This window comes from Amblyraja radiata, chromosome 19 (genome assembly GCF_010909765.2).
Source record: "Amblyraja radiata isolate CabotCenter1 chromosome 19, sAmbRad1.1.pri, whole genome shotgun sequence".
In the NCBI taxonomy this organism is placed as follows: Eukaryota; Metazoa; Chordata; class Chondrichthyes; order Rajiformes; family Rajidae; genus Amblyraja; species Amblyraja radiata.
Window position 1 is genome coordinate 38,567,196 of NC_045974.1, and position 26,273 is coordinate 38,593,468.

Here is a 26,273-nt window from a genome sequence, read left to right on the forward strand (position 1 = left end):
AGGTCAGTTTGTTTGCTTAGTTTTCTACCCAGCAGGAGGTGTGATTTATAATGTTTGACATGATAATACAAACAAATTTTAGGTTACTGCAATGCATATTTGCCTAAACACAATTGAAGGACTATTGCCTGGCTTTCATCATGGGCAGTACATCTTTACAGTGGATTTTAATCTGAGCAAGTGTGAGGTGTTGCACTTTGGGAGGTCGAATGTATGAGGAAAGTATATAGTTCATGGCAAGACCCCCCTAACCGCATTGATGTACAGAGGGATCTGTGGTCTAAGTCCACTGCTCTCTGAAAGTGGTAACCCAAATTCTTGATTAGTACATAGAGGTTATGGGGAGAAGGCAGGGGAATCGGGTTAGGTGGGAAAGATAGATCAGCCATGAATGAATGGCAGGGTAGACTTGATGGGCCGAATGGCCTAACTCTACTCCTATTCCCTTTGACCTTATGAGATAGGTTGGAAAGAAGGCGTGTGGGTATGCATGTATTCATTGGTCTGAACTTGGGATATGAGAGTTATAATGCCACGGTGCAGCTTTATAAAACTGGGGTTAGGCCACATTTACAGTATTGTATTAATTGTATTGTGGTCACTCAATTAAAGGAAGGACGTGGAGGCTTTGGAAAGGGTGCAGAGAGGTTTACCAGAATGCTGCTTTGACTAAAGGGTAGAGGCTACAAGGAGAGTTTGGACAATGGATTGTTTTCTCTGGTGCATCAGAGAATTATATAACTATATAAAATTATGAGAGATAGAGATGGGGTAGACAGTCAGAACCTTTTTACCATAGTGGATATGTTAAAGAGTGGTGGGTGAATGCACTGGCAGTGGTGGTGGTGGCAGATATGATAGTGACTCATAAGAGCCTTTTAGATAGACACATTAATATGCAAAGGATGGAGGGTTATGGATTATGTGCAGGAGATTAGTTGAATTTGCATCATGTATAGAACATAGTGGGCTGAAGGGTCTGCCCTGTGCTGTGATGTTCTATGTTTTATGTTAACCATCATAGGTTAGATTATCTGCATTTCTAACCAATTAGTGAATTTGATAAAGAAGCTAAAATATTAGATATTGATTTATCAAAACATCATGTTTTCCTGAAGTAAAATTTAAATAAAACTTAGAGATGAGAAATTAGTCGTTTTTAATTCACGCGAATATTGCTCCTTAGATGTCACTTTTAATGAGGCGTTCATAAAGGTTAGGCGACAATTCAAAAGCATTGAAAATTTTCAACTCAAAATGCTGAATATTAGAGCATGCTAGTTTCTGAATTTCCCCTGGCTACAGATTTCCCAATGTAACAGTTCCAAGTGAAGTCCAAGTATAAACAGTTATACCTTGGTAACAAAGAACTTCTTATTGGGTACACCTTGGACAAGTCCAGTTGAATGAATAAATGCCCGGAGTGGAGACAACGAGGTCACCAAAACATACACTTTGAGAATTGCAGAAAGACCTTCTATCGGAGCATTGTGTTTCCTTCCCCAGAGTGCATTTTCTGAAAGTGCGTAATATCTAGAAGAGATCACAACATATTGAAATGATGTAAAAAGTCGTACGTTTTAAAAAGCAATAAGAAAACAGCGGTAAGAATTTAAAAAAGTCAGAACTAGAAATGCATACTTAGAGATAGATTTGTTAAAAAATAACAGTTTCCAGAGAAGTCACAGAAAAAAAACCTCTTAGATTAACTGTGAGCTATTTTGCATTAAATATTATTTTGGTGGCTTTTATACTGAATGAATGATGAATGTATGAAGGAAATAATGAATGAATGAATGAATGAATGAATGAATGAATGAATGAATGAATGAAAGAATGAATGATACTTTATTGTCACATGTGACGTCACAGTGATATTCTTTGGTTTGCATACGCAAGGTATGCAAAGAGTTGCCACGTGCCGATAAAGTTACAATGTATCCCATGCGAGGTCCTCCTTTGTACACCCCCGCTACGGCGATTCCCCCCATGCCGAGTCCTCCTTTGTTCTCTCCCCCCACCCCCTGAGGGAAGGATTTTTCGTACTATGGGTCAGATCATTTTGCAATGAACAGTCAGCATTAAACATGGCCGATAAGATTAAAAATCAAGCTTCTTCTGGTAAACTGCAATCTTTTGCACCAGAGTGAATATTTTGTTTTTTCACACATATTAGTTAAAGGCCAGTATTTTAAAAGAATCTAAAGAAATATCAAAAAGGCATCATGTAACATATTTTGTTACACATTGGTAAAAGGAATCTGCCTAGATTTATGGTGGACTAGAGAGTTCCTGGGCCTGGAGCTAATATCAAATTACAAACATCCAGTAGGTCAATATTTTTAAATAGAGCTTCCCATGGTAGCCTGACATTGGCGAATGGGGAGGCAAAAGGAAACTTTTGAATAAAATAAATAAATAGAGCATTTGTTTAATATGCAGACAATGTCTTGAGTGGCGGGATAGATAGTTTAATCTTTACAAAGTTCATTATTATCCACATATGTACTTTTGTATTTTATTGTGAGTTAACCATAAAAATCACCACCTTTCCATCTAATTTCTGTGATTAAATTACTAAATTGAGCCAGGTTGTGTTGATGATCCATCAAGCTTGGGAAACAATGCGCAAATGAAGCCTGCTTTAATGTTAATCATGTGTCGAAAGGTCTAGTCCAATTTCCCAGTGGGCAGCACTTCTATCAGAAATGAGAGCAAACACACAGCAGATAACAGTTGCTTCTTACATGCAACTTATGCTTAAAATCAGGTGTCAATTTCTAAGCGGGAGGCACAAGAGCCTGTCCCACTTATGCGATTTTTCGGCATGTCACGGGGTGATGCCTGTATGGTCGTTAGTAGTGGCCCAAAGAATCATACCTTTGTCTGGTCGCCGCTGGATTTTCAACATTTTGAAATTTCTCGACCTGCTGTGACTATGACGGGTGTCGGCAAGTCGCCAAAAAAATCGCGTAAGTGGGACAGGCCCTACAAGGAGCCACAGATGTTGCAAACTTGAGGAAATCACAAAGTGCATGACGAATGCTTCATGTCTTATACTCAATGCCCAAACCAATGATGTAGAGCACACTATATGCCTTCTTTACCTCTCTATCTACTTGCGTTACCAATTTCAGAGAGATTTATGGAAATAGACCACATAATCCCTCTGCACATCATCGCTGTTAAGAGTCATGCCATTAATTGTATATTTTCTCCTTACATTCAACCTCTCAAAATGAAACACCTCCAACTTGCTCTGATTAAACTCCATCTGCCATTTCCCCACCCATTTATGTAAGTGACCTATATCTTGCTGTATACTTTGACAGCCTTCCTCACAGTCTGCAACCCCAGCAATCTTGGTGTAATTTGCAAACTTACCAACCAACCCATCTACATTTGTGTCCAAGTCATTTATCTATCACAAACAACAAAGGTCTCAGCACAGATCCCTGTGGAATTCCACTGGTCAAAGACGTCCAGCCTGAATATTGTCCTTCCGCCAAAACCCTCTGTCTTCTATCGGTAAGCCAGTTCTGAATCCTTATGATCAAGTCACCGTTAATCACATGCATCCTAATTTACTGGATCTACCATGAAGGACTTTATCCAATGCCTTACTAAAATCCATCATCAACCACTCTAACCTCAATGATCACCTTCGTCACCTCCTCAAAAAACTCCATCAGGTTAGTAAGTTCTTATTTCAGTTTGTTGTTGCTGGCAAGATGTCACCACTTTCAATGGGTTGGTTGAGAAAAAAGATTAAGAGATTAGTAGCCAATTTAAAAATGATAGCACTTGAAAAGGGCTACGTTTGTCAAAAAAATCGTAATTTCCCTCATATTTCTTACTGTTTCATGCCAATGTCGTTGTTCAGCTTCTGCCGCTTTAGAGGAGTATTTTCATCATGAGGAATGGAGTTTCCATGCATTCTTTTGTCACTGGCAGTTTCCAATTCCAAATAGTGGTCAAAGCACAAAGGAGAAACGACCAAGGGCTGAAGCACTGCAAGACAGTGAATAACAGAATATTATGGAGTTTCTTTGGAACCATTTCATGTGGCATTTCCACAATTCTGCAGCTATCTTTGTTCACCAACAATATTGAGATTCTATTCCTTGGAGCTCAGGAGGATGATGGGTGATCTTATTGAAATGTATAAAATCATGAGAGGAATAGATCGGATGGATGCACAGAGTCTCTTGCCCAGAGTAGGTGAATTGAGGACAAGAGGACATAGGTTTAAGGTGAAAGGGAAAATATATAATGGGAATCTGAGGGGTAACTTTTTGGGTAATGGTGGGTGTATGGAACAAGCTGCCAGACGAGGTAGTTGAGGCAGGGACTATCCCAGCATTTAACTAGTGTATAGAAATAGTGTACGATAGTCAGTGCGGACTCAGTATGTGTCATGCTTTATCTCTAAACTAGACTAAACTAAACACCAACAGTAAAAGCCACTAAATATTGAATAGAACAGTTGCTGTTATTGCTGATCATGTGTTTTCTTGTTACAAATATATGTTTTCTTGAAAATCAAAAGTATAATGCAAATTTAACAAACACTATAGAAACTATCTCAATGTATTATTTTGCTTTATGGACTTGCTGTAGTCTTCCCCAGAAGAAGAAAAAAATGCAAGATTAGCGATTAGTCCACAACATTCTTGCTATAAAAATAACACATTTATTCACTCCACCTTCTCCTCCCCAACAATGCCACAATGCCACAAGTTCTCTGGGTGCTTTCAAGAGAGAGCTAGATAGGGCTCTTACAAATAGCGGAGTCAGGGGATATGGGGAGAAGGTAGGAATGGGGTACTGATTGCGGATGATCAGCCATGATCACATTGAATGGCGTTGCTGGCTCGAAGGGCCGAAAGGCCTACTCCTGCACCTATTGTCTATTGTACATATTTAACAATAAGTTCCATCAAATCAGAAGGTTACGCACTTAGTTTAGTTATGGTAGATTTTAATCCCAAATGTGAAATGATTGTCATGAATCCTAAATAATGAATCAGGCTACGCCACTGAGAGTTCTACGTCAAAGACTTAAATGGGAATTTTATCCCAACTGTTTCAATCCCAATGCTTTAAACAAGCAGAATCACCAAATGATCTGTGCAATAAGCTGGCCATAAAGTTTAAAACTTAGGCCTTATGTAGGTATGGATTATGTAGGTACAATTCCAGCTGGAGTACATCTGAAGATGAACTATGAAACAGCGTAGATAATTATTAGCTCCAGATTGTGTGGCATTTAAATCTTTTCCTTTTGGTTTAATTGGTATTATGCTATTCTATTTTTAAGGGTTTTTTAAAATTCTATTTACTTAGCAATTAAAGGGAATCATCGACTCTAAAACAAAATGCGCTTTTCAAGCTGATATCAGTAATACTGATTTTGAAAGCGTCAGTTTGTCATAAAAACCCACCTGGTTAATTGATGCCATTCAGAGCAGAGATGTACTACTTTTATCCTGTCTGGCCCATTTTAGATTCACAAACCAAAGTAGACTCCTAACCACTCTCTGAAGAAGCGTGTCAAGTCACTGAGATGAAGGGACAATTCGTGGCAGCACTGACGTTAATTTTCTCCCATTTTGCAACATTTAGAAACAATCTCTTTACTACTGACAATTCTACAGCATTTAGTTGCTCCTCCTTTCTCATGATTATTATGGATGAAGAACAGCATCGCACAAAGATGCCAATGCGGAGTTTGAGAAAATCATTCAAGAATCAAGATTCCACCCAAGTGTAGACAAGTAGAATCTTAGCAGAGATACAGTCAAACAAACATTCTAATAAATATCTGCTAGTGAGAGGTATAAATGTTCCCATATTCTTCTTGAGATCTGAAATGCATTAAAAATAACTGAATTAGAACAATAAATAGACAGTGATGTTATGTTTTATATTTCCGTTCTTCGAGACCAGAACTTATTTATAGATGCATCCCGTATTAATTAATCCACGCATTCTTTTGTCACATATTACTTAAACCGTCTTGTAAATTTCTCTCACTGGTTTAAAATAAACATAGCAAAAGACACTGTGGCAAAACAATTTGTATAAAGGCTGCAACCAGATAGATTGTCATAAGCATGTCCAGGATGTTAGAGTTAAATGATGACATTGCATCCATCTTAGACTACTTGACAAGTGTAAGTGAGAGTTATTAAAATAGCTTAAAGCTCATTCTAAACAGAATAAGATAATTAAAGTGGATCAAGTTAGTGATTCATATGACATTAGCCTTATAGTTGCTGAAGATATGGATTGTGTGCTTTGCAATTAAAGTAATCCGGTTTGTTTCTTGACACCAGATCTTGTCTTCATTACTTCACTCACGTACAGTGCAGAGCCAGATGACGGGCTATACAATTTTGAATGGACATTAAAATTACCATATATAATGATACCATACTGCATATAAATCTTCTGCTCAATGCCAGACCCTACTCTGGACGTGGCCCATTTTCCTGCCATGTGTGTAGGTTGAACTCCATGGTGGAACTAACCAGCATGTAGAACTTTGCATTTGATGTCCAGCATGGTCCCAACTTCCAGAACGTAACACACAGGTGTATATGAGAATTTATCTCAGCATTTATTAGGAATGTTACAAAATTTTGAGATTTTAAAAATCAAGTCTGTAATTTATCCCATCAGATAAAGCATAAAGAGAACTTTAATTTGACACCTAATTCACTTTCATATCTTCAGTATTTAAAAAATTGTGGCCATTTTCATACTCGGAAATTAGAATCTTGTTCCCTATTGCTTTTCCATTGACTTAACACAAAAGCTGTGATCGAGGACAGTCAAAAGCCCATAACTTTCTTAAAAATTAAATTGTCAGTTATTATAGATTGAAGCATTCTGAAACAAATATAAAACATCTTACTTGGATGACTTGAAATTAAAGCATATAATTAGTTAATTATCTAATTGGAGCTAATTACAAAATTGACCGTTGTGATGGAAATAGTAATAAACACCCAGACTGCCTTGAAAATTCAAAAATGTGATATTCTCAAGATCAGAACTTTAATATTATTGTATTATATGCTGTGTCCGTAATGGATAGATATTACAATTTCTAGCAATAGACCAAGTCTTTATGGAGAAGATCAGTTGCATATCATAATCAATAGCATCATCATACTCCTCAGATTGCAATCAATAAGCGACTCTGTACACCTTGTTTTCCCTCAACTTTTCAATTTTGGCATTGTAAACCACAGGTTTTTGCTCCTCAAACCACGCATGGCATGCCTTTCTGTCCATTACTTTCCCATTAAGAATGTCCTGTAGATCATCACATTTGGAGTAGTCCAAATTCGGATAATCTCTGCGAATGCTGTCTAAATCAGTCTCTTTTGATGGCCATTTGGATTGACAATTTTGCATTTCTTTTTCAGAGACATCTGTTTAAAATGTAAAGGAAAAAAACACTGAACAGCTTTAACAGAAACAAGTTATTATTTGCAGTTTTAGAAAAAAGGTAGAAATTATAAAGTTAAACGCTAAAACAAATAGTAAATACCCAACAAAAAATTCATATTCATCAGTTTCATTAAATCAATTAAATTCATCTAAATTCAAGTATTAGATCTAAACACCTGTCCATTTCTTAAGAAAAGGCGAAATTTTTTAAATAGCCTAAGTATCCAAATAACAAACTGATCCCATTCAGAAAAATAATTCACAATATAACATAATTTTTAAATCTCACTGTCATGAGCTTATATGCCAAATGGAAGGAATTTAATGTTTAATTCCCATAAATTAATCAAGAAACATCCACTCTCAATATAATCAAAATTACTATTTTCTGCACAATAGATGTGACTAAAACTGTTGTGGATATTTAGTGTGAAAATATTGATTATGGATAGACAATAACACAAAATATAGACATGATAGTCCAATAAAAAAAGAGAAATTTAATCATCTTGAGAGTGGGTGTTTCTGGAATGTAATCGATTGGAACGTTGCCATTGCCGTAAATTTTAAGCCCATATCGGCAGGCAAGACACGGCTGATTCGTATGGGGAATAAATAACATTTTCGCATCGTAAAATTAGACTAAAGCCACCCCAAGAAGCAAGATTAAATGTGAAATACACAACTTGCCTTTTGTTTTGTCCTGATATTGCGATCCGTCACGTTGAGGGCATTAGAAGTAGTTTTTTACTTTAATCCAAAGATTAAATTGTCCAGCGATTTAAAAAGAAAAATGGGAACGGAGGTCCGATCGATTTTTCTTCATCAACAAGCAGCCCAAGGAAATCCCTCTCTGACAAGCAATACAAACCTGCATTTTAATTCCCCCCCCCCCCCCCCCCAAAATGCTCCGGAGTCGCACACTCAGTCCGTGGCAGATCTACAGCATCGCTGAAGGTAGGTTTTGTAACATTCTACATTAACCTCAGTTAATGAGCTGTGCTGTACTGCAATCTTTTGATATAATGTTATGGATTATTAGGTAACAAGTTTACCGCAAGCAATCCTGACCAAATAGAGCTTTGTTAATTTATAAAATTGTTTGATTAAGTATCTCAATCAAGACTGCAATTATAGAGGCATACCGCAAGGAAACAGCCCATTCGGCCCTACTTGCCTATGCCGACCAAGATGCCACAGTAAGACAAACAAATACAGAAAATGAGAAGGACATTACCTGGTAGACTTTGAGCTATCTTCATAATTTGGCAAAAGCCATCTTTTCTGCAAAGTGTACTCTCTAATCCTGGTATTTTGTTTACCTGTAAAGAAATACACGATCATTGATGCTATTTCTTACCTTACAAAATAAAATGGCCAATTAAAAAATATATAATTTTTGTTGATAATTACCAGTACCGTTTAATACAAAATTATGTCAAAAATGTGATAAATTATTTTGATTTTCCAGTGCTGTCAAATTAACTTTTGAACAGTCAAGTTACTAAAGGGCCTGTCCCATTTGGCGATCTTTTCTGCGACCGCCGGCAACATTGACTGAAGTATCAGGTCACTGACGGTGATGCGGCGTGATGATGTTTGACGTGTGGTGTTTTTTTCAAGTGTCGCGACAATTTTTTTGTCGCCGCTGGATTTTGAAATGATCAAAATCTTTTGATGACACTGATATGACGCCGGCAGTCGCCGAAAAAAATCGGCATGTGGGACAGGCCCTTAAATCTGTGGAACTCATTGCCACAGAGGGCTGTGGAGGCCAAGTCAGTGGATATTTTTAAGGCAGAGATCAACAGATTCTTGATTAGAACGGGTGTCAAGGGTTATGGGGAGAAGGCAGAAAAATGGGATTAGGAGGCATGATTGAATGGCGGGGTAGACTCGATGGGCCGAGTGGCCTAATTCTACTCCAATAACGTGAACTTATGAACTTATAAACATCATCCTGAAAAAGTTTGAGTTACTACAGTGAAGAAACTCGATCAATTGTTAAAAGTCCACAACCTTGGTTAATAGAAAACAAACAAGTTTGCTTGGATCAATCATAGGCAAGAATCAAACTTGTTTATTTCAGTCTACAGTGCATTCAGAAAGTATTCAGACCTTTCACTGTTTCCACATTTTGTTACGTTACAGCCTTATTCTAAAATGGATTAAATTCATTTTTTTATCATCAATCTATGCACAATACCCCATAATAAAAAAGCGAAATTTAGAAATGTTTGCATTTAAGAATGACGGAGGCCACTGTGCTCATTGGAACCTGCAATGCTGCAGAAGTTGTGTTATACCCTTCCCCAAATCTGTGTGTCGACACAATCCTGTCTCGGAGGTCTACGGACAATTCCTTCATCTTCATGGCTTGGATTTTGCTCTGACATGCACTGTCAACTGTGGGGCCGTATATAGACAGGTGTGTGTCTTTCCAAATCATGGCCAATCAATTTAATTTACCATTGGTGGACTCCAATCAAGTTGTAGACACATCTCAAGGATAATCAATGGAAACTAATCAATACTTACTAATCAATGATGCACTTGAGCTCAATTTTGAGTGTCATAGCAAAGTGGCTGAATACCTATGTAAATGTGATATTTCAGTCATTTCTTTCTCATTACTTTGCCAAATTTTCTAGACAGCAAGTTTTTGCTTTTTTAATTATGGGGTATTGTGTGTAGATTGATGGTAATAACATGAATTTAATCCATTTTAGAATAAGGCTGTAACGTAACAAAATGTGGAAAAAGTGAAGGGGTCTGAATACTTTCTGAATGCACTTTATGCTGAAATAAAGATGACAACTGGAAGAATTGTCGAAGCACAGTGAATCATCCAGACCCACTATGGATCTCCCTGCCTTTGCGTTGTATTCCAGTGTTAATCTATTCTTTGGCACATTAGACCAATGTCAGAAAAGACCAATCAATAAATAATTAAATACAATTTCAAGCTCTGTAAAGGGCCTGTCCCACCATCATGCAATTGCATGTGTCTAGCACGACCAAACGGAAGCGGTAAGTACGCGGCAAGTTCGCGCAAAGTTCACGCAATTTACGTCAAACTCACCGATCAGCTGGGCAGGTGGCGGGCCGACTGAATTTGGACATTGCACGGCGTCGGGCGGTGACGTCATCACGCAACGGCACGCCAGGCGGTGACGTCATCACGCAGCGCCACACGCTAGGCGTACGCCGTCAAGACGCTGCGTACGACGTCGAGACGTTGCGTACGCCCGTCGAAGCGTTGCGAACGGCCTCAATGCGGCTGCGGGCCGACAGGCCGTTGTCGCGCGGGATTTTCGGACAGTGCAAGATTTATGGAGCCCCGCATGATGTCGGGACCAGCCCCGCACAACTCCGTAGCCTCCGCCGATCGAAGTGGGACCGGCCCCGCGAGGCCGTAGGCCTCAAGCAACCACGTTTGGTCACGCTAGACACATGCTATCGCATGCTGGTGGGACAGGCCCTTAAGGGTCAATAAGATAAGGGCCTATCTAGAAAGATTCAGGCTTGCCAACAATATCCATCAATAATACAACTGCACTCAACGATACTTAATGTCATGGAAATTAAAATAAAATGACAATAACTAATTACTTTGTACATGACTATCACCGAACATGTGTGGAAACATTTCTAAGCTTGAAAAATAATATTTACATAATGTGCTGTCATGATAGCAGTACCATTGATTCTATGAAACTAGCATCTTAGATTTAGATCACATCAGACCTTTGGCTAGGCAGTCATAGCACTGTATTCAGTTTATGGCAGCTGTATTTCAATCAAAGGGTCATAATTATGGACAATCAAAGTGCCAATAATAAGCAATGATCATACAATGATTTATGAATTACATCGTTAGTTAGTATCTCGAGTTTTGAAGGTCACTTTCAATTGTTACCAGATTGTGAAGTTGGATGTGCCTGGCAAAAGCAAAACACTGAACATGATTTTAAACAAAAGACCACATCTGTCATAATTCAGAGGAAATGTGGTTACCTTCTGGTGGAATAGAAGTTGATCAAACTTTCCCTTTTGAATGCACCTGTCACCATCAACCTCATTTGATGTGAAACAGATTAGTAAGTCCCAATGTTCAACTCCTAAGAAGAAAACAGAATGTTACTGAGTTTGCTGCCAACATTTCTATGACACCAATGAAACACACTGGGCCAGATTATATTCTCAGTATTGGATGAATGGTGCTGCTCTTAAACTAGCTCTAAAACTACATATGTTGTGTTTATCAGTGAACCAAACCAGTGCTCTGACGTGTGTGTGTGAATGGGGTAATAGCAATCCTGGGCATTCTTTCTTTGCCAAACTCAGGGACAGCTTCTTCCCTTCCATAATCAGACCTGAATAGTCCTTCCATAAATTAGGGTACCGTTCGATTGATCTCTATCCCATTGTGGAGTGGACTTTGTCTTTGGATCTGATGCACTCCAATGCTGAGAACTATATTCTGCACTCTATCTTTCCCCTTGTTCGACCTGTGGTGTTAGAAATAGGTGGGTGTTATGGAAGTGTGTGGAGAATAAAATGGATTAGGATGATAGTAATATTAAAAAATTGTGAAGCACAAACATAATGGGCTGAAGAGCCTGTTTATGTGCTGCAAGTTTGTTACACTTATAATATTCAATGCTAGATCACATATTCTTGTGAAATGGAAGGGCATTCAGCCTATGCTGTTTTTCAGAGTAATTCCATTCTCCCCACTTAGTTTCCGACAAACCATTTCCCTATTGACCATCTATGCTGGAGGTAATTTACAGCAGCCAAATAACCTGCCGAGCCAGCAGGTCTTTGAGATGTGTGAGAAAACTAGTCCACCCTTGGGAAACCCATGTAGTCAGAGGGGAACCTCTGGAACCTATAGCAGAGACAGGGGATATGGGGAGAAAGCAGGAACTGGTACTGATTGGGGATGATCAGCCATTGAATGGTGGTGCTGGCACGAAGGGCCGAATGGCCTACTCCTGCACCTATTGTCTATTGGAACATGCAAACTCAACACCAGAGGTTAAATTGAAACTGGGCATCAGCTGCACTGTCGGCAACTCCAGTGAATATTAAAAAATTAATGAAATTGAAAGAAATGTATTAAAACAAAACTTTTAAAATATGATATATATTTTTAAATTTCTCTGAAAACCTAGGTCAACTAATGGATAGGCTTCTTAACCACTGTACATGCTTCTGGTTAGATAAACTAGTTAGGGCAACATGCAGAGTGCATCACCACCTTGAAAGTAAGTAAAGCAGCCATCCAACTTTATTAAAGGTGCTGTTATTAATGTACATCATGTATCAATAAACTGGTACTTAAGGAGAGATTGAGTTGACTAGTCTGTATTCACTGGAGATAATCCCATCATAGAAAATTCTAGCAAATTGGATGCAAATAGAATGTGTTGGAAGGAACTGCAGGTGCTGGTTTAAACCGAAGATAGACAATGCTGGGGTAACTCAGCGGGACAGGAGGCCTGATGAAGGATCTCAACCCGAAATGTCACCCATTCCTTCTCTCCAGAGATGCTGCCTGTCCCGCTGAGTTACGCCAGCTGTTTGTGACTATCTGTGGTTGCAGACAAGATGTTTCACTTGGTTGAAGGCTATAAAACCAGAACTCCCAGTCTCAGGATATGGGCAAAACATTTAGCGTAAGGAAAGGAAAGATTTCTACACTCAGAGTACTGACCCTATGACATTCTTTACCACAGACATTGCTGAATATATTTGAAGAGATAGATATATTTCTAGATACACATTTCATAAATGAAGAGAGAGAACAGGAATATGGTGTGGAGCCAGAGGATCAGTCATGATTGTATTGAATGGCAAAACAGACTCAAAGGGCCAAATGGCCTGTTCCTGCTAATTTTCCATATTACCACGTTTCAAGCTCCTAGCAAGGATGCCATTGCAGAAGACATGCAATTCTTTGATGAAGGTATCACAAAGCAGCAGTGTGGGTTTCGGACCTGAACAAAACAAATTGACCAAGTACAAATAAAGCACATGGTAACTAGTCAGGACTCAACCCATGGCCTACGACATGGTTGACTATTGAAAACATCTGGATTAATCCCGTGAAAATTATCATTGTAATCATGAACTGCAATCTCCATACACATCAGTTGATTAGCAAACTTTGATTTCAGAATAATGGGACATTCCAGGTTCGATCTTGGCACCATCCGTTTTCATTTACACTTCCATCAGTAACATCCGATTAACTCAGTAAATGATGTGTGGACTTGTGGATGACCGCACAACAGCCATTAAACTTCTTGCAGTAGATGCAAAATATAGTTAACTATTTACAAACTGAGGCAAGGTTTTTCAGATCTTCATTATATTTACTGTGGCCAACTAACATGCTGCCCTGCATTGGTAATGAACTCAGGGAATAAAGAGTTCCCATATTATCTTGGATTGTGGATTGGGAACATAAACCTCTTCATCATCTGATTAAAAAACTTCAGCCAAAGTAAAGGATGAGTTAGGATTCCCGGATTAGCTGCAGATCAGGTGCAGCGTGCATACCGGTACTTTAACCCATTTCTTCCCTTCCCCCAATACCCGTCCCCTTCCAGCTATATTCCTTTTCCTCCCCTACCCTTATCCCCTACCTTTTATCTTTTCATTGCTGGCCTTATTCAACCATCTGACAATCGCAAAGCCCCTGACCTGTATCCGCCCATCACTTTCCAGGCTTTGTTCTGCCCCACCTCTCGCTTCCAGCTTTCTCCACCCTTACTGCAACCAGTCTCAAGAAGGGTTTGTCCATGTTCAGCTGTCCAGTACTCCAGCACTTTGCATCTTTTCTTGTATATAGTTTCACCCTTGATTTCTAAGTGCAAGGCTGAATATTAGACTTTAAGAGAAGCAGTAACAGTGCATTCACATTCTGTAGACTTACAACCAAATCATCATGAGAAGCACAGCTGAAGTCACAGCATCTAGTGCTATCCTTACATCAATTGTGCCACCACTCTTCAGGAGGAGAACTGCAATAATTAGAGACTAGGAAATTCAGATCTCCAGAAACTCCCAATATGGAAGAGTGTGTTCAGCCTGACCCTTGCCAACTATCAATCACTCGCTCACACTAGCTCTATGTTATCCCACTTTCCCATCCACTAGAGGCAATTTAAGAGGCCAATTAACCTACAAACCCATCTTTGGGATGTGGAAGGAAACCGGAGCACCCACACGGTCACAGGGAGAATGATCAAACTCCACACAGACAGCGCCCATGGTCAGGATCGTACCCGGGTCTCAGGCGCTGTGAGGCAGCAGCTCCACCAGCTACTGTATGCCAGTGTGCTGCGTTATTCGTTTGTGAGATGCTTTTATTGAGGAAACATAATCAGAGTGCACAGACAGGGTAACTAATTTGAGCAAAGGTATTTAATTTTGCTTTTCAGTTTCCCAATCAAAAAGCAATGGGCCAATACCTTGTCTCCATTGCCGTTATAACCCTATCCCACGGTACGAGTTCATTCCAAGAGCTCTCCCGAGTTTGCCCTGATTCGAACTTGGAGATTTACGGTAATGGCCACTCGTCGGTACTCGGGGATCTCGTGGGCATTTTTCATCATGTTGAAAAATCTTCACGAGTCTTCCCGTGCTTACCTGCCGTTAGCGAGTCTTCCCGAGTACCTGCCGTTAGCGTTACGAGCCGCTAAGAGACGTCCCATTGCAGAGGCTGCAAACATTTAAGGATAAGGGGGAAGTCTTTTAGGACCGAGATGAGGAAAAAAAATTTCACACAGAGAGTGGTGAATCTGTGGAATTCTCTGCCATAGGAAGTAGTTGAGGCCAGTTCATTGACTATATTTAAGAGGGAGTTAGATGTGGCCCTTGTGGCTAAAGGGATCAGAGGGTATGGAGAGAAGGCAAGTACAGGATACTGAGTTGGATGATCAGGCTCGAAGGGCCGAATGGCCTACTCCTGCACCTATTTTCTATGTTTCTATGTCCCCGAGCTCCGACGTACCCGCTACGTTCATTCTCCGTGCTTACCACGAGTTTGATTTTTTTTTTAACTCGGAGAGCTCTTGGAATGAACTCGTACCGGGGACAGGGCTTTAAATCATTTACAGAGGGCGAGGAAAATGGGTAAAAATTGAGAAAAAACTATTGAGGCAGAAAAAAATGACCTCCCATGAATATGTTAATATTTGTATTTGGCAGGGCTGCCAACTCTCACGCTTTGAGCGTGAGACCCACGCTCTCAAGCAAACTCACACGCCCTCACGCTCATCAGAAATTTCTCACGCTCAGTGGTGAGAAATTTTGTGATCAACGAAAATTTCAAAACTTGGATAAACTGCATGGTCCACGGGTGTTGGAGAGCAGGGGCTGCGGGAGGGATGGGAGCAGCACCAGCGGCCGGAACAGATGCGGGGAGCCGGGACGGACGAGTGTTTGCCGGGGCCGGCGTGTCGCTCGCTGCAGCTCTGGCCATGGAGCACTCCGGACAGTGCAAGTCCTGGGCGTCGGAGGCGTCGGAAGCGTTGCGCCGCTGCCGCTGCTGCTACCGCGAGAGTCTCTGTACCGAAGGGACAGACTCTCAAAGGGAGGTGGAGAGAGAGAGAGGGGAAGGAAACAGGGAGACTGTGGAGAGAGAGAGAGAGAGAGAGAGGGGGGGGGTGAGAGGAGATAGAGGGGAGAGACAGGGGGGGAGTGAATGGAGAGAGAGAAGAGGGAGAGGGGGGGAGAGAGATGGCCTGCTAGATTTTCACTTACTGTAACTGCAGGAAAAATGTTCCCGATGTTGGGGGCGCTCAGAACCATGGGTCACAGTTTAAGAATAAAGGGGGGGCCAGTTAGGACTGAGATGGAGGACAAACTTTCTTCACGTAGAGAGTTGTGAATCTGTGGAATTCTCTGCCACAGAAGGCAATGCAGGCCAATTCACTGGATGTTTTCAAGAGAGAGTTAGATTTAGTTCTTGGGGCTAACGACATCAAGGGATATGGGGAAAAAACAGGAAAGGGGTACTGATTTTAGATGAATAGCCATGATCATATTGAATGGTAGTGCTGGCTCGTAGGGCCGAATGGCCTATTCCTGCACCTATTTTCTATGTTTCTATGCTTGATTATATGGCAATAAAACTCGATCACTTGATTTTGAAGCATTCATGCATGGTGGAGGTATAATGTAGTCATAGAGTGATACAGTGTGAAAACAGGCCCTTCTGCACAACTTGCCCACACCCGCCAACATGTCCCAGCTACGCTACCTGTTTTTGGTCCATACCTCCAAACCTGTCCTATCCATGTATCAGTCTAACTTTTTCTTAAATGTTGGGATGGTCCCTGCCTCAACTACCTCCTCTGGCAGCTTGTTCCATACACCCATCATCCTTTGTGTGGATAAAGTTACCCCTTAAAAAGTTACCTCTTAAAAATACTTCATACAAAAAACATTGAAATCATACTTCTACAGTGCACTAAAACATGATTTTAATACATCAAATTTCAAAAAGTTCCTACCCTTCTTCCACACCCTCTCCCCACTCGGTTGCTCCACTCCCTCACCAGGTACCCTCAAGGCCAGTGATCAGTGATCGCACTGCCTCCCCCCTTTCAAAAACGCTCCAATCCAATTTAAAGCATATATATTGCATTCAAGTGTAAGTTAGACGACTCGCTACAGTATGCACCATATTGCACAATTTCAAGCTGAAAAATGCAAATGTTCCGTACCAATGGGAGGGGGCATTGGTACGGAACATGCTCCCTCGGGCTTGGTCTCTCGCAAATTTCTCACTCCCAACTCTCACCCAATGTTGGCAGCCCTGATTTGGGTACAGTAATAACAAAAGTTATTTTAGCTGCTTTACCTTAAATGACCTCACAAAAACGAGATGAGGAATGCTGCAAACAGCAAATCTTACAGCCACGTTCCCTGTATGGGATAACATTCCAAACTCCTCATAGTTCAGTCCTGCTGCTGACTAGAAAATAGCACCACATTTCAATTGCAAGGTCACATTCAAGATTACATTGAGTTTTACAGCTGCAGCAGGGAAACAAACCCTTCGGCCCACCCAGTCCATGCTGACCATCCATCATCTGTTTACACCAATTCTGTCTCATCAACTCCCCGCACGTTAGGGGCGAATTACGGCAGCCAATTAACCTACAAACCCATGTGTTCAAGAAGGAACTGCAGATGCTGGAAGATCGAAGGTACACAAAAATGCTGGAGAAACTCAGCGGGTGCAGAACCTACAAACCCACATGTGTTTGGGACGTGAGAGTGGCACCGCAGCACTCGGAGGAAACCCACAGGCCACAGGGGGCACATGCAAACTTCACACAGACAGCACCCAAGATCAGGATCAAACCCAGCTCTCTGACTCTGCAACTCCACCAGCTGCGTCAATGTGCAACTAATAGAGCTGCTGGTTATATATTTTGCTATATATAAAAATATTTAACCTAATATTAAATCTTTGTTAATATGTAAAAATGGTTAAATATTTGTATTTATTCACTTTATGTGAAAATCTTCTTGACAGTAAGTTAGTTCGCAAAGGAAATCATTTCTTTGGTGTTTCAGGAAGTACTATTCTCTTTAATAAAGACAGTAAAAAAACAAGTTTCCCAATTGTTAATGCAACAAGGCATTAGAACTCATGTAGACATTTAGATGTGGAAAGAGATTGCTAGCTGCATGCGGTTTTGATCTTACATAAAGAAAAACACTTTTAGTAATTATTAATGGGGAGTACTTTGAAAGTGGAGTAAGTTCAAATAAAAATATATATATTGGTAGACATAAACTGAAATAAATGCAGATGACATAATTGCAATCAGTTTGGGGGATTTTATGTAGGGATATGTAGAGATTTTGCAGACGATTATTGGATTGGACAGGAAGTTGCTGAAATGGCACTAGAGAAGATATATCTCTTGGGATATTATAGGAGTGAGAACAGGTCATTCCTGTCAGTTTTCCCAGTGGGCTTTGAAGGAGTATTCCTAATTGTCCTCAAAAAGAAAGGCCCGTGTCCCTGGTTTTTCACCCCACTGTGATGTTCTCATGGGTTAGTAGAGGATGTGAGCTCCAAACAGACCGCAATTTGCACAGAACGATATGACCACCTTTAAACAAGTAGATTTGGCTGCCCCTTCAGAGATCTGTGCAAACAACTTGTGTGGCAGTGATCGAGGCATCTAGTTGCCATCAACTAGATTGGATGACGGTTGTTGCAATAGGCTGAATCCCATTGGGTCCAGTACACCAGCTAAAATCACCGTCCATGGTCCTCCCCTGCTTGCTTTGGATGTGCGGGCTGATTTCACAATCCCACATGCCTGGAACGGCCTTTGATAGGATAAAAAACTGGGGTAAAGATTCACCTCCTATCCAAACCCAAGAGCTTCTCCATATCTCCAGAGTTGTTAAATGTGTTATTTGGTGACATGTAAAAATTATTACTAGTATACAGAAACCATGAGCAGAAGGTCACTCAGCTTCAAGCTATCAAGATCATCACTTGATTTGACCAGAACCTCAACTCTGCCATCCTGTTTACATCCCCCAGCTCATCAAGAATCTATCTACCTCTGACGCAATAATATTCATACACTCTGCTTCTCCGATCTCGTGGCACACTGGCCCCTGTGGTAGAGTTGCTGCTTTTCAGTGCCAGGTACCCGGGTTTGATCCTGACTATAGGTGCTGTCTGCATGGAGTTAGTATGCTCTCCCTGTGACCACGTTGGTTTTCTCCGGGTGCTCCAGTTTCCTCCCACACTCCAAAGGTTTGTAAGTTAATTGGCTTCGGTAAAAATTGTAAAATTGTCCCTACTAGGTATTAGTGGAGGGGGGGATCGCTGGTCGGTGCAGACTCGGTGGGCCAAAGGGCCTGTTTCCACACTGTATCACTAAAATCTAAAGTAAAGTTTATTGCATCTAGCTTAGCTCACCAAGCCATAGAAGGCTATCGAACAAGTGCTGGTAAATGGGATTTATAGAGGTGGCACATTAGTTTGGTCGGCACAGTGGCATAGCGGTAGAGTCAGTGCCGGATTTACGTATAAGCTATACAAGCTATAGCTTAGGGCCCCCACTTTCTAGGGGGCCCCCAAAAAAATCATATAGTATATTAAACACAAAAAACAGCGACGATTTGTCGCCAACATAGGACATCTGGACATATAAAGGGCCCCATTATCTCAAATAGCTTAGGGCCTCATCAAATCTAAATCTGGCCCTGGGTAGAGTTGCTGCCTTACAGCGCCAGCAACCTGGGTTTGATCCTGACTACGGGTGCTGTCTGTATGGAGTTTGTACGTTCTCCGTGTGACCGCGTGGGTTTTCTCTAGGTGCTCGGGTTTCCTCCCACATTCTGAAGATGTACAGGTTTGTAGGTTAATTGGCTTCGATAAAATTGTAAATTGTCCTTAGTGTGAAGCGTAGTGCTAGTGTGAGGGGGTCGCTGGTTGGCATGGAATCTGTGGGCCTGAGGACCTGTGTCCATGCTGTATTCCTAAACTAAATTGAACTTAGGTGGGTTCACACAGTAAAAATTTAACTAAACATTCTCTCAACTCCTTTCAATGCATTCTTCTTTAAATGAACAATATTGTACATTGCATTCCAGTCTCATCAGACTGCTTTATAAATTAAACATAATCATCCTCCTTTTAAAATGGCTCATAAAATTAAAAAAAACATTAAAATCTCCCTAAAATAAACAAGTAAAAATAGGTATGAAGACAACTTGTTCTTCCGAGTCTTTCGGCTATAAATCACCTTTGTAATGAATGTGGAACTGATCTTATACCATAGCAGATAGGCTCAGTAGGAGATGGAGAGGGCATGTCTCAGTGCAGAGGGGGTTTGTTACATGGGGCTCAGCAAAGGGGCTTCGGTATCACAACCCAAGTTAGAGTTTCACATTTGGTCACACAAATACAGGAGGTGTTCGTGAAACACTCAAAAGCTAGTAGTTTGGAACCACCGAGTCTAGTCAGCTTCAGTAACCGCAGATATGAACTGGGAAGCAAAGGATACCCTAGAGACAAACAAAGAATGAGGCTACTGCATGAATGAGCCAGTAGCAGGAATGGTTTACAAGGCACAGGTCTTCGGAAAGTGGGCCCCTAAAGTCCAAACTCCTCAACCAGTTAAGCTTACCATTCCGTGGACACATGAAGCACAACATCAGGATGCATTTAAACATGGCATCTAACAAGCATTCCTTGTCTAATCCTCAACTTCCTCCAATTATTACAGACAGGCCCCTGGGGCAAAACCCAAATTACAGACTAATGAGTTCACAGACAAATTCAGCTGCACAAATAATCATAGATGGTCAATGTAAAATAACTGCTGAAAATTGGAATCAAATTTGGAGGATTTAATTTGTCGAGCAAAGCAAGTACAGAAGCAATGAGTGCCTAAGACAAGAGTTATTGCTAATAATTAAACTTAGCAATGAAAACCAACAGAACAAATAAAAAGTACAGCAAAGGAATAAGTCCTTTGGGCCACCACGTCTACATTATTATCACTATGAGCCTGGCTCAGAGGCGCAATGGGGAAGGGTAATGTCAGGCACAGATGCAGTGGTTGGAGACTTGTTAGTTAAGGGGGTAGATGGGAGATTTTGTAGCAGCAATCGAGACTCCAGGATGGAGTGTTGCCTCCCTGGTGCTTCTGCAGCTCAACAGCATCCAAAAGGGTAGACCTGTTTTTGACGGAGAATGGCCACAGGGGTCAGCTGTATTCTCTGTCTACTCCCATTCCCCATGGTCAGCCACCTACTCTTGTACTTTAGCCGTGACCACCTCGCTGTAACTCCTCTCTATGAAGCTCTCATTGTCCCGGACAATCCTGAGGTCATCCAGCTGCAGCTCCAGTTCCCTTGACCCGGTCTGTAAGGAGATGCCCCTGGACACAGTTCCCTCAGTTGTAGTCACCAGGGAGACCAGCCGTCTCCCTGACTTCCCACATCCTGCAGGGGGAACGTTGCACCATTCCACCTGCCATCACCACTGCACTAAAGCTAAGAGGAAAAACACACACCAATCACACACAAGAAACAGCGGACTGTACCTTTAACTCTTGCCCCTCTCTGCTCAGCCTTTACTCCGCCTCCTCGCCAAAGCTCCTTGAGCCAAAGCCTCATATTTAGCCTCAACGAAACCACTCGTGAAAAAACAAAACTTGCCTCACAAATCCTCTTTAAACATTCCCCTCCCATTTTAAACCTTAGCACTTCAGTTTTTGTCATTTCCATCCAGGAAAAAAGTCTACCTATCCTATCTATGCCTCGCATAATCGGATATTTCTTAGGTCTCCCATGTGCCTCTGATGGTCTGGAAAAAACAAGTCCAGTTTCGCCAACCTCCCCTTATAGAAACTCTCCAATACAGGCAACATGCAATGAAATGTAGAAATGAAAATAAGTTTAGCCTAGTGAACCTCTTCTGCACCCTCTCCAAGGTTGCCACATCCTTCTGATAAATGTCAACCACTATTTAATTTAGTTTAGTTTAGAGATACAGTACACTAGCACTTCCTACACACCAGGGACAATTTATAATTTTACCAAAGCCAATTAACCTACAAACCTGAACGGCTTTGGTCTGTGGGTGGAAACTGGAGAACCCGAAGAAAGCCCACGCGGTCACAGTTGAGAATGTACAAACTCTGTACAGAAAGCACCCATAGTCAGGATCGAATCCAGGTCCCTGGTATTGTAAGACATCAACTCTACCGCTGCGCCACCGTGCTGCCCAGAGCAGTAAATAATACTCCAAATGTGGCCAAATCAAAGTTTTTTACAGCGGCAACAAGACCTGCCAATTTTTATACTCAATGCTTTGAATGATGAAAACAGCAGATTTTTTTAACTGCAATCCCATTTTATTTTAGAATTTTAATTGCAACTTGGAATCACTTGTTGCTGTCTTCCATTACATTGAACCTTTGAGTGGTTTGCACAGAGCTTGTTCAGAGAATTGTACACCAAACCTCTCAATATTGTACAGCCATGTGCAGCATATGATCTTATTAATTACTTCATGAACATGAAACAAGTGGCTAGTTTATCTTAACAAAGATCTCATCTGTCAGTTCCAACTTTCTACTTGTATTTGTCTTACATTGGTAGAACTGTTTCATTCTTTATAGGACTATAATGCAGCAATGCTTAGGATACACAGTCACAGTGTAATAAAGCATGGAAACAGGCCCTTTGACCCAACTCGCCCATACTGGCCAATATGTCCCAGCTACACTAGTCCCACCTGCCTGCGTTTGGTCCATATCCCTCCAAACCTGTCCTATCCGTGTACCTGTTTAACTGTTTCTTATATGTTGAAATAGTTCCAGCCTCAACTACCTCCTCTGGCAGCTTGTTCCATACACCCACCACTCATCCTCCTGCACTCCATGGAATAGAGACCCAGCCTACTCAACCACTCCCTGTAATTGAACCTCTAGTCCTGGCTACATCCTCATAAAACGTGGAGGTTTAAACCTGAGTTATACATTATGTGGCACAATTTGTAGCAGGTCTTGCTTGGAAAAATACTTAACGTTGGAAGGCTTTCTGGAATTTTAGTGTAATTTTTATCAGGTGAAACGTCATCTGTTTTATTTGAATCTGAGTTCATGTTTTCCGCAGACTATAATAAATCTACTCTTCTTGCTCATTGCACCACTTCATGTTATATATTTTGAGGCAGATATCTTCTGTCCAACTCTTCTTACCTACACTCTGCATGACAAATCCTTCTCTTAAATTATCAAAGCAAGCTGTTCTCATTTAACAAATTTTTATCTGCCAGCAAAAATGAAGTATGAATCTTCTAAGTGTGCTCTTCCTTAATAGGGCATGTAATACTGGTCCATTTTTAGAGTATCAAGTGGCAATTTTTATAGTATAAAATGTTGGCAGCCACTTCTTTGCAGGTGATTGAGGTGATGAGTCTTCCCAAATAATTTTTCACTTTTTACCAGATCAACACAGTTTTTTCAAAAGGCAATCAAAAGAAAATTCAGAAATATCAAAGACGCAGTATTTACAAGATAAAACAAATGCCTAATGCCACTTTTGTTTTTATTTTGTTATATTCCTGTGGCATGCTGGCAACTGGAATTATTAGTGCTAATTATAATCTCCAATAATGTCATACTTTTAATGCTGTTTAACTAATGTGCAGGGGCCACAATACATTTTAAATGCCCACTTTCTGGATAATTCTAAAACTTCTGAAATCCAAGTTATAAACCTTCAGGCTGTCACATTTCAAACAGTAAACATGGTGCAAGCTTTTACTGGTTGCAAATAGACTTCCTGCTCTTTAGAATTTATGCATTAATAACATTTACTACACAATTAATCAATACACAGCGGAGAAAAATGTCAATTATTCTGAACAAGGAGGATTATAAAGGGCCCCCAAAGGCCCAGAATATACTGTCATGACAATCAGTGTGTTGCATAAAACATCTGGTTGTCATTTACAAACAGCAAAAGCAATCCAGTTTAGGAAACAGTCACATTTCATTGGCGTAGAAACCAGACACAACCGTCTCTTTTAAGACCATTTATGGCAGAAAGAGAATTCTTTGGTGTAAGGTCATCGGAAAAAGTTAAAATAGTTTGTATGCAAAGGAACTTTCTCAATGAACCCTGCTTAAAAGAACAGCTTGGTCTGATTAAAGAAAAAGGTAAACACTTCTACAGAGCTACGAATTAAAGTGATAATAAACATTTCAAAGATGCAAATAGTTTGTAGTATTACTCCACAAAACAGCACGATTCAGCCTGTTAGCTGAAGGAAAAAAAGCTACAGTGGATGTACTGTGCAGTTAAAACTGAATTGCATATTGCAATTAGTGATAATTATTAGGGCAATTTTGTCCTTATCCATGCAAACTGCTGCTACATATGTAGATTCAAATGAGATCTGACCAAAATAAACATTGTTATTAACAAACTGACAATACTATCATCAAGACAGATTTTAAATAAGGTACAAATACTTGCAATGTGCTTCAATTACTTTATCAGAATTAAATGATAAGAAGATGAGTCGACCTCTATCTTTTTTTTAAATATTGAGAAATAGAGTCAAGAGTGTTTTATTAGTAAGTAAGTAAGTAAGTAAGTTTTATTTATATAGCACGTTTTAAGTCAACTCGCATTGACACCAAAGTGCTTTACATAAAATAGATAATGTTTCCATACAAACCATAGAAAAAGGTTAAAAAAATAAAGAAAATGGACACACATTATAGAGTTCAACACAAACGTCCCCCCACAGCAGAATCAAACATTTCCACTGTGGGGAAAGGCACCAGAAAGTTAGATCCTCTTTTTGGCCCATTTGTGGCCTTGCAGCCAGTCCGATCATTTTCAGGGCCCTCTTGCCGTGAAGATGGAACTCCGGCGTTGGGTGAAACATTCCTCAGCGGCTTGGAAAGTCTGGAGCGGCTGCCTCCTCCCCGGAGACCGGGGCACTCGTAGTCCTCAGGCCGCGACGGTTGGAGCTCCGACCCCGGCGAACTCGATCCCAGTGCTCCAAATCCAGCGCCGCACGCGGCCGGACGCCCGCAGCCACAGCTCCGCGTGGTTGGGAGTTGGCGGCCACAGTGCTCTGGAGCTTACCGCTCGGAGACCCGGTAAGGCATCGCCCGCTCCGTGTTGGTATCCCAGAGCTGCGCCACCGCCGCCGAAGCTGTAGTCCCAGCCGGTCCCGACAGGAAATGCCGCTCCATTCTCGATGGTAGGCCGCGAGGACGGGGCGAAGAAGCAGCTCGGAGGGATGCTGCCTCTCCGACCAGGTAGGGGACTAAGAAATAAAGTCTCCCCCTTCCCCACCCACCACATAAAAGACCTCCAACTAACATTTTTTGACAGGACTTAAAATTTTAAAAAAGGTGAAGAGACGGACTGCGGGCAGGCTGCCATACACAGACGGCGCCCACTCCTGCACATCCGCCATCTTTGCCATTATTGTCGTATGTCCCAGATAGAACAATGAAATTCTTACACAGCAGCACAACAGAATATGTAAACATAGTATTCTGTAAACAATGTAATAAACGAGAGAAAAAAGTTCAGCATGTGTGTATATATATACATGTATACACACACATGCATACATATATATATATCTCACACACACACATACATACAAGTAAAAACAAACAAACAATAGTAGTGCAAAAAGACAAAACCAATCCCCCCAAGTTTATGGAATTCAGAGCTTATTTGAAGTTGTAGTGTTTAACAGCCTGATGGCTGCAGGGAAGAAGCTGTTCCTGAACCTGGACGTTACAGTTTTCAGGCTCCTGAATCTTCTTCTCGATGGCAGGAGTGAAATGAGTGCGTGGCCAGGGTGGTGTGGGTCTCTGATGCCTTTTTGAGGCCACGACTCCGGTAAATCCCTTCGATGGTGGGGAGGTCAGTACCAGTGATGGACTGGGCAGTGTTCACCATGTTTTACAGTCTTCTTCACTCCCGGGAGTTCAAGTTACCAAGCCAGGCCAAAATATGTGGATAGATCAAAGTTGATTACAAGGCTTTGAGTATCCAAGCTGGGATTTTTCTCTACGACATTGGCCATTATCAGGAATGACTGAAAAAGCTCTGATCTGCTTCAAGAGTTCCTTCTATCATGACACAATTATTGCTGCCAGCCCCTTTCGCAAGGAGCACAAAGACCTGCAGTGGATGGTGATGGGATGCAAGGAAGACCCAATGCCAACATGTTTGCTATCCCACTACCACTTCCTGGGCTGCAC

General features: G+C 41.0%; 1 protein-coding gene across 2 annotated transcripts in view; it reads right to left on the minus strand.

Annotated features, from left to right (window-relative positions):
• The window catches only part of cped1 (cadherin like and PC-esterase domain containing 1), a 235,152-nt gene that overhangs the window by 170,875 nt on the left and 38,004 nt on the right, over positions 1-26,273 (minus strand). For both annotated transcript variants that reach the window (XM_033038290.1, XM_033038291.1), the window contains exons 3-6: positions 11,479-11,582; positions 8,699-8,783; positions 3,858-4,011; positions 1,356-1,533 (exon numbers count right to left, since the gene is read on the minus strand). In XM_033038290.1, coding sequence (XP_032894181.1) covers positions 1,356-1,533; positions 3,858-4,011; positions 8,699-8,783; positions 11,479-11,582 — 521 coding nt within the window. The remainder of the gene's footprint in view (positions 1-1,355; positions 1,534-3,857; positions 4,012-8,698; positions 8,784-11,478; positions 11,583-26,273) is intronic.